Here is a 13,952-nt window from a genome sequence, read left to right on the forward strand (position 1 = left end):
TAGAGGTCTCTAGTTGGTGAGTTTGCATGTCTGATGTCTGTGTGTGCGTTACCGATGGCAATCCTCCTCATGGTGTCGGCTCTGCTGGGTTTCTCTGGCTCTAGAACCCAGGTCTTTTCATCGATCTCATCTAGAACCGCCCAAAACTCAGCCAGAGACTCTAGAAGCAGCAGGAACTGAGTGTGAACATGACCCAGAGAACTCTGTGGGGAACAGAACACCGGTATGACAACCTAAACTAGGGTTCAAATGTGTGGGTGGATACTTTTTGAATAAAGAAATGAATTATCTTAACTGAGAAATTATAATTACCGGTAGTTAACAGTCCCTTCAAAGTATTCACACCACTTTTCCCACATTTTGTTGTTCCAAAGTGAGATTAAAATATAATTCAATCCATTTTATTTAAAAAAAATTGACACAAAATACTCTTAATGTCAAAGTAGAAGAAAAAATTTCATATTTCATATTTAATTAATTTGTAAAAATGTCTAAATACAAAATTCCACTTTGATATTGTGTGTAGGCCAGTAACAAAAATCTCAGTTTAAACAATTTTCAATTCAGGCTGTAACACAAAATGTGGAAAAAGTCCAGGGATATGAATACTTTCTGAAGACACTGTATCATTATACCCATGTACATTAAATGGTAAGGATTTGCAGAAAAATTGGCATCTATAAAAGGTCTGACCTTGGAGAGAATGACCCGTGTAACCTAATAAGTTTATTTGTATTAAAATAACCACAATTTACACCTAACGGTTAGGAAAATATTTTTGCCTAGATTTGTGAGGTGAAGATGAAACATTATATACAAACATGATTTAGAAAATGATTTGACTCTTTATTTAGCATTTAATGCAGGCACAGGCTCAAAAATACAAATTCCCTTTAACTATTTTATTAGACTAGCTTTGTCCCAGGAAATCCGACATGAGGGAGAAAAAAAATAAAATACAAAAAAAATAGAGAAATGAACCAAAAATTATGGGTCATTGTGCCAGCACAGTGCACACAATTTAGCATCGCACAGGTGCAGAGACTCCGCAATTACTGGCCAATTAATGCCAGTGGCGTGATTATGGTTATGGCTCCATAGAAATACAGTGGACCCAGTAAAAGGGGGCTTGGTAATTGAATTCCTGCTGGATTTGAGTGGCAGGATGTAAGAGTGTGTGTCTGTGGAAAGCTAAGATCCGCTCAGTACTCCTTGAGTGCCTCAATTAGGCCTCTTCATCTAGCACTGAGTAAAAACAGATCTATCCTCGCTACAGGCTTAACTCCTGAGGAAATGAGAGCCTAACCGTACATACTAAAACACTGCTAATAAAAGCAATCATCTAGTGTGGTTCAAATGGAGTAATGATGTATGAATGGATACACCTAAAGCCTTTATAATGGTGGCTTGTGTAGACATTGAGGGAACTGTGATGCATCTGCCTGGGCCCTCTTCTCCTGGCTGATGACAGATAGGATTCTAACCCCGTGCTCTAATCATCTATTACTGTAGGTCCGGTACATACAGTTGTACACGCACGGACTCACAAACACACAGACTGCTGGCAGAGGTTGCTCATGCTGTGCCACACCTGCATTGGTGGGTCTGGTGCCCACCAATGGTCCTGCCCAGCCACAATCTGATTCATACGTCAATCACCACACACTGATTTTTAAAAGACACAAAACAGGTATGTATTACTGTATGAACATACACTCATTTGCCAGTTTATTAGGTACACCCATCTTGTGCCAGGTCAGACCCCACCGTCGCCCCCAGAACAGCCTGAATTCTTTGGGTTGGAAAACATTGCTCAATTTGTATCAAGGGACCTAACGTGTGCCAAGAAAACATTCCCCACAACGTTACACCACTGCCACCAGCCTGTACCGTAGACAATAGGCAGGATGGGGCCAAGGTGTCATGTTGTTTACGCCAAATCATGACTGCCATCAGCATGACGCAACAGGAACCAGGATTTGTCTGACCAGGCAATGTTTTTCCAATTCTCAATTGTCCAGTGTTGGTGATGGCGTGCCCACTGGAGCCACTTCTTGTTTTTACCTGATAGGAGTGGAGCCCGGTGTGGTCGTCTGCCCATCGGTGACAAGGAACGACGAGTTGTGCATTCCGAGATGCCGTTCTGCACATCACTGTTGTACTGCACCGTTACTTGCCCTTTTGTGGCCCGCGTGTTGGTTTGCACAATTCTTCCCATTCTCCTTCGACCTCTCATCAAATAGCTGTTTCAGCCCACAGGAATGCCGCTGACTGGATGTTTTTTAGTGTGTAGCACCATTCTCTGTAAACCTTAGACACTATCATGAGTAAAAAGCCCAGGAGGCTGACTGTTTCTGAGATACTGGAACTGGCGCGCCTGGCACCGACGATCATACCACGCACAGTCGCTGAGGTCACTCGTTTTGCCCATTCTTACGTTCAATCGAAAAGTAACTGAATGCCTCGATGCCTGTCTGCCTGCTTTATATAGCAAACCACAGCCACGTGACTCACTGTCTTGTAGGAGTGAACCATTTTCAATGGGAACGTGTACTTGATAAACTGGCCACTGAGTGTATATGACGCATTGTCTTGTTTTTCCTCTCTAATGTGCACACAAACTACAGTGTCTCTCTGTCCCTCTCATTCTCTCACACAAACACAGTGTGGCACATCTTGGCCCTGCAACAGAGCAGGCAATAATTACTCATTCAAATGAACATGTCAGGACAGCCGACAGACAAGCCCTTCCCCCACAACACACACACTCCTCTCACAGCACAGGAGAGATCCATCAGCTGCCCAGCAGGCAGACAGGCTCCATACGGCAGCGCTGTACTTAGCTCGTCTTCTCTGTACGGCTGCCATGTACCACACACACACACACACACGTGTAGAGGGACACACCCAGCACATAGCAAGAGAACAGCTGTCAGTGTCTAGGGCTCAATATTACTGACTGTAACTGAGAATAAAATAGGAGTTAAAAGGCTATCCTTTAAAGGTTGTACTGAGACAGACAGCAAGTGTGTGAATTGCAACTGAAAAAGTGTGTTAGTGTGTATAAGTAGTAAAGAAAAATCAAATCAAAAATGAAACATATCGCAATACTATTTTTGACAATTTCTTTGTTGTTAGGTTGCGTTAGCTAGTGCTATTCGGCTGTACTTGCGCTAAAACTCTGGTATTTTTCATCCTATAGCTTGTTATCCATCTTTTTAAATAGTGAGCCAACATGTTTTCAGCACTTTCATTCCATGACTGATCAACATTTGTTTTCTCATGGCTCTCTTGTCTCTCTGCAGCAGACATAGTGAGCAATATGTTTGGAATTTCAAATCGCAATAAAATCCCAGTATCGAATCACAATACATATAGAATCGGCACCTAAGTATCGTGATAATATTGGTCCCTGGCAATTTCCACTCCCATGTACGAGTGTGATACAGTTGGACTGAAACAGTGCGATGTGTGTGTGTGTACAGTACCTGTGGTGTCCAAGTCATGGCCAGTGGAACAGGTAGGTCTGCGGAGCACCATGGGGCCTCTACAGGGTGCTGTGAATAGGAGGGAAACTTGCCTTAACACCCTAGAGTTGGCAAACATGCATATCAATGTCCCTGGGTGCTTGACTGTTACCAATACTGTATGTACACTAAACAGGCTGTAGCCTACTGGTAAATGTGTTTTTCAGGAAGTTAACCCACACCCTTTCCTTACATCTCTTTTTATAATTCCTCTCCTTCTTTCCACATATCACTCTCTCCCTGCCCCCCCGCCTATCTCTGCATGCCAACCCCTACCTTCCACCCTCTGACTGTGCCTATGTGGGGTGACCTGGGTAGGGGAGAAGGGCGGGCGAGGCAGCTGGTCCACAGGGGGAATCCAGGCTATTTTTACACAGCGACAGGGGCAGGCAGGTGGGCACACAGGCGGGTGGGCACAGGGTGAAACCAACCACCTCCACTGGATATCATCTGGGCCAGCTACCACCAACCTGCCATGCGGCCACCCTGCTCACTACTCCCGAACCCAGCACTGCCACCCTGCTATACTCAGAGGGAGGGGGCAGGCAGGCATGGAAAGAGTGATATGCCGGCTATCGCTAACCAAGATGCAGGCACGGTCTGTGCTAAAACTGATCTAGATGTTCTACCTTTTAAGAGGACCAACCATATGTATTTCTACTAGTTATGCCCACATGCTCTTATCTCCCTCCTCTCCTCTGCTTCTGGAGGGTTGTATCATGCAACTGTGAATCTAAAGTGGATATCTCTACACTCCCATCTCACAGGGTGTTGGAACCTCTCACGCAGACTTCAGCAAACTATGTTTGTCCTAGATATGGGACTGCTCAGAGAAGTACTGTCTTTTTAACACAAGATGGATATTTGAACGTACTGTGTAAGAGTATGACTTGGGGTTTTTCATTGACTGTTACAATGTGTGTGTTCTCACTTCAGGCTTTAGTTAGCTTAGCTGTAAGTGTACATGTGTGAACATATTAGCCTGCATAGTGTGTGTGCTCCCTTACCTTGGGCTTCAGTTTGACGGTGACGACGTGCTGTCGCCCCGAGGAGTCCTCAGCCCTCAGTCTCAGTGTTCGGAACTCCGTGTCAATGGACACCAGCCTGGGAACACACAGACATGGGTCAGTCTTGTCAGACACATACTGCAGAAAGAGGTGATGCGTTCTCGCACACAGACAGACTCAGAGGTGTTTAGTAGAGGGAAAGCAGGTTGCTCCCATCGTAGCCCATTAATCACACCCTCTGAGAGGCAGTAAGATGTCTAAACAGTTAGAAATCCCCCGTAGGTACAGCTCTAGGACCAGCTTACATTTCCCTAATCCTAACCTTAACCTTTAGCGGAGGAAATGTCAAACTGACCCCAGTTTCTAGACTCTGGGGGGGTAACTTCCTCCTAGATTTCCAGTGCAGTAATGGAACTCTGCTGTGGCTGACATGGCCATATTTCTGCTGGAGATTTATGTGGTGTGGTGGTCAGTGTGCAACTTCTGAAGGCATGGAGCAGGGCAGCGTTTCTGACGGACCCGACTAGGATGATCGTAAAACTGACAAAACCACAGAAATGAGTGGAAATATGCTCGAACACACACACCGTGACCCAACACAGCACCTCACTCCTTTAATCTAGTAACACACAGAAAATGTTTCACTCACTCAATTCATCTCCCTCTTTCCCCCTTCCCATTTCATTGTAGTGACAATCTAGCAAAAACATTTCTGCATATCAGTATCACAGCTCCATTCTTGAATCACAGTCCCATATCCTCTACTCTGCATTCACATGCGGCCTCCCGCCCCACAATAGCAGGGGCTGGCTGGCACTTGGCGCGATGGACACAGCGTGACAGTGTGATGCCCCACTGTGAAGACTGATGATAGCAGTGCAATTGGAACTACAGGAACGGAGCTGCTTAGAAAACAGGAACAGATGACACGTGTGTTTGAGTGAGCAGTATACGGATGGAGCTAGCTGTACACAGTGGTGAAAAAGTAATTTGTTAAAGTAATGATGAGAACTGTGGTACTCCAGATATCAGTATGAAAAGTATGAGATCTGTGTAGAAAGCCAGACAGTCATGTAAAATTCCATTCACTATTACAGTGCCTTCGGAAAGTATTCAGACCCCTTGACTTTTTCCAAATTTGGTTATGTTACAGCCTTATTCTAAAATAGTTAAATAGTTCCCCCCCCCCATTAATATACACATAATACACCATAATGACAAAAACAGGTTTTTAGAAAAATGGAAATATGATATTTACATAAGTATTCAGACCCTTTACTCAGTACTTTGTTGAAGCACCTTTGGCAGCGATTACAGCATCGAGTCTTCTTAGGTATGACGCTACAAGCTTAGCACACCTCTATCTGGGGAGTTTCTCCCATTCTTCTCTGCAGATCCTCTCAAGGTTTGTCTGGCTCAATTTAAATCAAATTTGTCACATGCGCTGAATACAACAGGTGAAATGCCTTTAACCAACAATGGAGATTTAAGAAAATACAAAAAAAGTAAGAGATAAGGATAACAAATAATTAAAGAGCAGCAGAAAAAAATAACAATAGCGGGGCTATATACAGGGGGTACCGGTACAAAGTCAACGTGCGAGGGCACCGGTATTGAGGTAATGTACGTGTAGGTAGAATTATTAAAGTGACTATGCATAGATAATAACAGAGAGTAGCAGCAGCGTAGAAGAGGGGGGCAATGCAAATAGTCTGGTTAGCTATTTGATTAGATGTTCAGGAGTCCTATGGCTTGGGGGTAGAAGATGTTTAGAAGCCTCTTGGACCTAAACTTGGTGCTCTGGTACCGCTTACTGTGCGGTAGCAGAGAGAACAGTCTATGACTAGGGTGGCTGGAGTCTGATAATTTTTAGGGCCTTCCTCTGACACCGCCTGGTATAGAGCTCCCGGAGAGCAGGAAGCGTGGCCCCAGTGATGTACTGCCCCCTTGTACGCACTACCCTCTGTAGTGCCTTGTAGTTGGAGGCTGAGCAGTTGCTATACCAGGCAGTGATGCAACCCGTCAGGATGCTCTCGATGGCGCTGGGGGAATACGTTTTGTTGTGCCCTCTTTACGACTGTCTTGGTGTGTTTGGACCATGTTAGTTTGTTGGTGATGTGGACGCCAAGGAACTTGAAGCTCTCAACCTTCTCCACTACTGCCCCGTCGATGTTAATGGGGCATGCTAGGTCCTCCTTTTCCTGAAGTCCACACTCCTCTCCTTTGTCTTGATCACGTTGAGGGAGAGGTTGTTGTCCTTGCACCACAGGGTAAGGTCTCTGACTTTCTCCCTATAGGCTGTCTCATCATTGTCGGTGATCAGGCCTACCACTGTTGTGTCATCGGCAAACTTAATCATGGTGTTTGTGTCGTGCATGGCTGTGCAGTCATGAGTGAACAGGGACTACAGGAGGGGCCCCCGTGTTGAGGATCAGCGTGGTGGATGTGTTGTTACCTACTCTTACCAACTAGGGGCAGCCTGTCAGTAAGTCCAGGATTCAGATGCAGAGGAAGGTTGGATGGGGAGCGTTGCTGCACAGCTATTTTCAGGTCTCTCCAGAGATGTTCGATCGGGTTCAAAGTCCGGACTCTGGCTGGGCCACTCAAGGACATTCAGAGACATGTCTCGAAGCCACTCCTGCGTTGTCTTGGCTGTGTGCTTATGATCATTGTCCTGTTGGAAGGTGAGCCTTCAACCCAGTCTGAGGTCCTGAGCGCTCTGGAGTAGGTTTTCATCAAGGATCTCTCTGTACTTCACTCCATTCAGTCCCTGCTGCTGAAAAACATCCACACAGCATGATGCTGCCACCACCATGCTTCACCGTAGGGATGGTGCCAGGTTTCCTCCAGATGTGACACTTGAAATTCAGGCCAAATAGTTCAATCTTGGTTTCATCAGAACCGAGAATCTTGTTTCTCATGGTCTGAGAGTCTTTAGGTGCCTTTTACTGAGGAGTGGCTTGCGTCTGGCCACACTACCATAAAGGCCTGATAGCTGCAGAGATGGTTGTCCTTCTGGAAGGTTCTCCCATCTCCACAGAGCAACTGTAGAGCTCTGTCAGAGTGACCATAGGGTTCTTGGTCACCTCCCTGACCAAGGCCCTTCTCCCTCGAGTGCTCAGTTTGGCTGGGCGGCCAGCTCTAGGAAGAATGTTGGTGGTTCCAAACTTCTTCCATTTAATAATTATGGAGGCCACTGTGTTCTTGGGGACCTTCAATGCTGCAGACATTTTTTGGTACCCTTCCCCATATCTGTGCTTCGACACAATCCTGTCTCGGAGCTCTACGGACAATTCCTTCGACTTCAATGCTTCGTTTTTGCTCTGTCAACTGTGGGACCTTAAATAGACAGGGGTGTGCCTTTCTAAATCATGTCCAATCAATTGAATTTACCACAGGTGGACTCAACAATAAAGTTGTAGAAACATCTCAAGGATGATCAATGGAAACAGGATGCACCAGAGCTCGATTTCAGGTCTCATAGCAAAGGGTCTGAATACTTATGTAAATAAAGTATTTATCTTATTTGTAATACATTTGTAAACACACAAAAAAATATATATATTCAATGATGCCTAGTAGACTCCTCCAAGTTAGGAAGATGTGACACCTATATCGATTACAATTAAAGCCAAATGGATGTATGGCCATTAGGGGTAAAGGCAAAGTATACGGCAGGGGTGTCAAAGTCAATCCATGGAGGGCCTAGTGTCCGCGTTTTCCCCCCCTTCTTCCTGTCAATTAAGATCTAGACCATCAGGTGAGGGGAGTTGTTTACTAATTAGTGACCTTAATTCATCGATCAAGTACAAGAGAGGAGCGAAAACCTGCAGACACTGCCCTCCGTGGAATGAGATTGACACGTGGTATACGGTCTTTGGGAAACCTAAAGGCAGATTGAAGAGCAATACACAAAAGGTCAAGGCAAAAACACATTCACACACCTCTTACTCCAAACAGAGAAGAAAAAAATGTATATGCCTCAAAGAGTTGTGAATATGGAATAAAGTTGTGTCTATTTAATGATGCCAAACACTTTAAAGCATGTGTTTTGGGCATAGAGGGGGCTGGAGTGGAGATACTTGACTCCATATTCCCATTCACTAACTCATGACTTCTCAAGGCAGTCTCAAGCCCATTCAAATGACCAGGCTCAACGCAAGCCTCTCTTGCCTGCACCCATCAGCAGACAAAATGAGTGAAAACCCTGGCTATTAATGCCACTGCCAATTAAGACGTTAAACGAATCTCGAGTGCATTGAGGCCTGCTGTGTAATGCCTCTAAAGGTAATACAGTATTGAAATGACGTTCACCTCATTTCCACATAACTTCAACATCCCCCCATTAAACCTAAGAGTAGGGTCTTCAATTAGACCAATTTGCATTTGCTAATATCATAATTGCAGCTGTAGTCATTAATAGGGAAAGTGGAAAATGAGTAGCCGAGCTAAATGGTAGCTGAGATGCATCACCAGTCACAAAGAGAAGACGGTATTGGCCCTGGCTGACATATAGCTAGGCAGTGTTATTAAATGGGATCTGGCTTTAACTATAACTCAACAACAAAAAAATAAGGATGTCATTATTAGTCAGTTATTAATGCAGTATAATATTGTCCTAAGCCTTTATTTTATGGTTCAGGCTGATGGTATGGCCGCTATAGGGTAATAGTTAGTCACTGGCTGGTATAATAGAACTCAACAGGAAATAATGCAGGTCATAGTTATATTCTATGACTAGTGACAAGAGTTTTTCCTGGTCAGGTCACATGGTAAAGCTCCTGGCCCTATCCCTACTTGCTCCAGTACATACTTATCCCATCCCAGGTCCTCCATCTCAATGATGAGCTGAGAGTAGTACTGTGGAGGGGGGATGGAGCGACACTCTGGCCTGCACTTGAGGGCCACTTCCTGGAACAGAACACTTCCTGTTTACATTCAATCACCAGCATTTCAGTGCGGTACTATTTTACTGTATGTATTATGACATCAAGGAATATGTCAATATCAATCTGAAAGGTAAAAACAGATGCTCTTACCAGGACAGTCTTCAGCTCCAGAACAAAGCTGACTAGATCAGGAGAGTGATGTAATCTCTGCGAAACGACAAAATAACAAGAGAGATCTCTGATTAGCTGGAAAATTAAGTGTTACCGTAGTGTCTTCTTTCAAACCAACTTAGTAGCTGTTCAAATCAAGGCCAATGTTTTGATTAATGGAGCCTGCCACTAGGTTTAATAATTAATGATAGCTTAAAGCCTGTGAAAATAATGAACTTTACAGCCTGGGGTGAAATATAAATCTAATCCCAATAACCCAGAGGTGACCACATAACAAATAGGGACATTTCCAAGGCAATGTTAATTATGCAGTGGAAAATATTTTTTTTAACAAGCGAATGAAACACAGCAAGTGATGGAATGCATAAGTGAACATACAGTTCACTAAGCAGTCCAGTCTACCTATCCTTGAAAACATCTTCATCTGAAATGAGTTGGCCTCTCAATTGATTAGAGTTATTAAAGTGTTGGTGTGGTTAGCTTTGTTTTTTTCTTACCTGTTTTACTATGTGCCCATATCCACACAATAGCTGTTTCAACTGCCAGCAGCATTGAAGCCTGCAATGCAGAATGATATTTAGTAAATCATTGATTCCATTTGATCCAGGGGACTAGAGTGAAATATAATTAATTTGGGGTATGAAAGAGGGCAAGCAACATGTATCATTAAGTTTGAGGCCAATCCTCTGCATAAGTCTGTCTGTGTGAGTGTAGAGAAAGCAAGAAACAGATGAACAGAGAGACGAATTGACAGACAATTTCTTGTGTCTGTCTGTCTTTCTCGGACTCTGACACACACACACACACACATAGAATACAGGGGACTTGTAACGTTACTTAGCCAGTTTAAGTTGATGATCTGGTGGAAGCAGTATTCTTATTCTGAAGTCTCTCTCCTAAAATAAAATAGCAACAATAGTAGATAAAGTAGGCCATCAGATCTTGTTCAAACCATAAATATTCTTCTGGCAACTTCTAAATAAACAGCTGACTGTCCAAGAATCGATGCATGCGCGCGACTACTACACAGCTAACAACGTTACAAATTATATCTAAGATACATTATCTTGACTTGATTGTAGCGCAAGTAACGGTTACCTAGCTCATAAACCATGTTTGTCCCACCTGAACCGTGATAAATCCATCATAGACAGTTTTCTCCTTGTTGAGTGGTAACAACAGCGGACTCTCTTTGACAAGTAAACTCTCCATTCTTGACAGTTCGAAGTCAGCTGTGTGGTGCTGGGCTAAAATAACAACATGGTTAGCTGACCATGCTAGCATGTAAACATCTCAAGTTTTCAGCTGCATACAGTACTCACGTTCGTGCCACTTGAACATTAACTAAGAGTGCGTTTGAGAAACAGGTATTTCAGAAATACAAGTATTGCCTTTGTACACAAACGGATACGTTATTTTTGGTTGTGTAGCTAGCCAGCTAACTGTTTTTCCCGCAAAAAAAAAACTATAAAAAAGTGTAACATACGTCACTCAGGCTTTGGTTTGAATTACAAAACTTTATTAGCCAGTACCAACTAAGCAGTGTTTCGGGTAAGCTACTATTATTTTAAGTATTTATGCAACTTTCACTGAAAAAGTTAATTGATTAAGAAAAAATGGTTATTATAAGTTATTACACATTATCAATTGCCATTCTCCATGTAAATGATTGTTGTAGCCTGTTTACAAAAATGTTGAATGGTTCATGAATGTTGCTGACTAGACATAACCCTATATTAGCTTGGCCTCAAATTAAATACATGATTAAATCATGGAAATAGGCTTAACCTCACTTCTAGGATGTTCAGCTAACGGGTCCTTTTATATGAATAGCCCACAGGTAATGGACACCTTTTGATGTACATAATTTCATGGTCAAAAATTTCAATGTACCAAAGCAGTAGCTAAAGAGTCTCTGGAAGGCATAGGCCTAGTCAATGTGTTGAAATGTAGGCTAAGCTAAATGTGTGGTTATATTTATAGAGGGTATTCCTTTTTTATTCATTATAAAGACAATATGTAAGGGACATATTAAGAAATAAAAGTATTGCTTATAATTTTGTGAAAGGATTCTCAGTTTATTCTGTTCTATTCTATTCTACAGGTGACATTGCCAACCTCAGATAATGTGTCCTCCTTTGAGGTAGGTATTGACATTACATCTACATCTATTTTTAGTCTAGATTACCTTGACCATAAGACAACAAAACAATCACACTGTCCTGTAATTTTTCTGCCAGTATCATTCATATTCCATATATTATGAAATCCAATAAGACATCTGTCTCTGTTTCAATTTACATACGCATTGTCACAACATGTGGCATGAATCCCCTCTCCCGAATGCCAAATATGTCATTACAATTCCTATTCAAATCCAATCAAACCATGATTACTACAAAAGCCACCGTATTGCCGTGCTCCTATATGCAGGTTTGAGGCTTAGCTCCCTTTAAGCAAATATTTATCCCTCCAGCCAGGATGACTTTATTGCAGTTTGTGATTATATATGGGTCTGTGAGAGGAGTGTCAACCGTGCATGCTCCACAATGTGCCTGGAGAGATTGATGTTTTGTCATCCACCTGCTTCAAAGCTGTAAAACCCGGGAGGCAGCAGCAAACGGAGAGACCTACCCAGCCCGGAAAAAAACAAACAAAGAGAGACCTTACTGGTGCTGTTTACACATCTGTGTGGAGGACTATCTGGGCTTGTGTGTTTTGACATCGCGCTCAAATGGCTGCACGGCTCCTGTCTCAGTGAAACGGGTGAGTGATATTCTCCTTCTCTCTCTCTCCCTCTCTGTCTCTCTTCATGTGCAAAGTGCAGCAGTCATGCAACACGGCTGGCTTAATAGCATTCAAAAAGAAAAAAGGCTTAAAGAATTGAGTGTTGGAGAATAGCCCAAGCCGGTGCATAGATTGTGCTCTCTCTCTCTTTCCCTCTCTCTGTCCTTCCTTCCGCAGCCTCCAGCGCTGGGCTCCAGCTCTGAGAGAAATGATCTATTGTGCTTTGTTTATCGCTAGCCATGGTCACTTCTCTGAAATGCAATTGGCTGGAACTACAGCGTGTGGGTCCTGCACCCAGTGTTTTTTCCTCCTCCTCCTCCCTCTCTCTGCCTCGCTCTCTCTCTCGCTCGTTCGTACAGATCCCTTTGAGACAAGATATGAGCAGGGGTGTCTGGTCCAACGTACTTCTCTCTCTCTCTCTGTGTTCTGCATTCATCTGAAATGACAATATATAGGACATATTGTTGTGCAAGAGTTGAAATGGACATAAAGACTAAATAGTAAAATAATAATGACATACCGGTAAATATAGTTTGTATTGATAAAGATGTAGGTTGTATTTAGGTTACACTATTTTAGCTATCTTTTGAATGCTGGTGGGATTGCTGATATGACCTATATTTTATGTTACCACTTACCACAGATTTATACTTAATTTACACTTTTGTCTCACATATAAAATGTGTGTTGCCATTCTATGTCAGCTGTTTAGAAATAATTGAAGGTATATATTATATTATGGGAACCCCCTGCCCATTACCCAGGTCTTTATTATATTATTTGAGCCAAGATCTGTTCTGCTCGAATGGCTCTTCAGACATGCACGCTAGACATTTAAAAAATGTACATCATTATAGTCAAGAGTTACAAAATATTTGCAGTGTGCACCTGTTATTTTCAAGAGCGAATATATGATAGACATAATGAAAGACAAAACAAAGACTATGAAGAGTTACCTATCAAGTGTTTTTGTACCTTACCTTTGAAAAAAAGAGACTGGATGTGAGTGGTCCCACACCAGATTAGTTCCTGATTAGGCAGTGCTGTGCACTATGAAGGTTTGAGGTAATGAAGGGAATCAGACCCAGCCTCACTACTGACCAGGCCAGCCCAGCGTGCCAGAGTCTGGCCCCGGTCCGGATGTCTTATTTAGGCCCATTAAATAGACTCACAGACAGACAAAAACACAGCGCTTGTTTAAAAAACAAATACATTGCTACTGTTTAATAGACGGGAATCCCAGTTTTCCAACGGTGCAGATTTATTTAGGCTAGATTTAGTGTCGGTGGAAAGACGACGACGATATCAATGCTTAGTTAGTAGTTATCTGGCTAGTTAACTATAGCTAAATGGTATGTTTTGAATTGGCTATCTAGTTAGTCTATCATTATTTTATACATGCTGCTGATTTGTCGCGCGCTCTCTCCTCGGGCAACGGCCTACTGGCACGCAACACACAAAGAAGGTTCTTTCCGATAGTGGTTGATATGTATATTTATAAGTGATTGGTCATATTTAAAAGCGTGGCTTCATGAATTACATTACTTTTCATGATCTTACAAACCCTCATT

At 42.9% G+C, this 13,952-nt stretch overlaps 1 protein-coding gene and 1 long non-coding RNA gene across 5 annotated transcripts in view; one reads left to right on the forward strand and one right to left on the reverse strand.

The window, feature by feature from the left end:
* The window catches only part of fancl (FA complementation group L), a 16,550-nt gene extending 5,444 nt beyond the window's left edge, over positions 1-11,106 (reverse strand). The window contains exons 1-9 of one of the 4 annotated variants that reach the window (XM_021610766.3): positions 10,917-11,106; positions 10,720-10,841; positions 10,432-10,490; positions 10,092-10,152; positions 9,574-9,630; positions 9,348-9,445; positions 4,535-4,631; positions 3,489-3,557; positions 53-203 (exon numbers count right to left, since the gene is read on the reverse strand). In XM_021610766.3, the coding sequence (XP_021466441.2) occupies positions 53-203; positions 3,489-3,557; positions 4,535-4,631; positions 9,348-9,445; positions 9,574-9,630; positions 10,092-10,152; positions 10,432-10,490; positions 10,720-10,841; positions 10,917-10,935 (733 nt within the window). In that variant the 5' untranslated portion in view covers positions 10,936-11,106. Of the gene's footprint in view, positions 1-52; positions 204-3,488; positions 3,558-4,534; positions 4,632-9,347; positions 9,446-9,573; positions 9,631-10,091; positions 10,153-10,431; positions 10,491-10,719 lie in introns of all 4 variants that reach the window. The other 3 variants (XM_021610759.3, XM_090239829.1, XM_090239823.1) reach the window with 3 other exon arrangements.
* Positions 11,107-12,023: 917 nt separating this feature from the next.
* Positions 12,024-13,952, forward strand: part of LOC110528637 (uncharacterized) — a 44,524-nt gene continuing 42,595 nt past the window's right edge. Inside the window, exon 1 of the long non-coding RNA XR_002474288.3 lies at positions 12,024-12,360. This is a non-coding gene — a long non-coding RNA (uncharacterized LOC110528637). The remainder of the gene's footprint in view (positions 12,361-13,952) is intronic.

Source organism: Oncorhynchus mykiss, chromosome 1, assembly GCF_057628025.1.
Source record: "Oncorhynchus mykiss isolate SJ-2025 chromosome 1, ASM5762802v1, whole genome shotgun sequence".
NCBI lineage: Eukaryota > Metazoa > Chordata > Actinopteri > Salmoniformes > Salmonidae > Oncorhynchus > Oncorhynchus mykiss.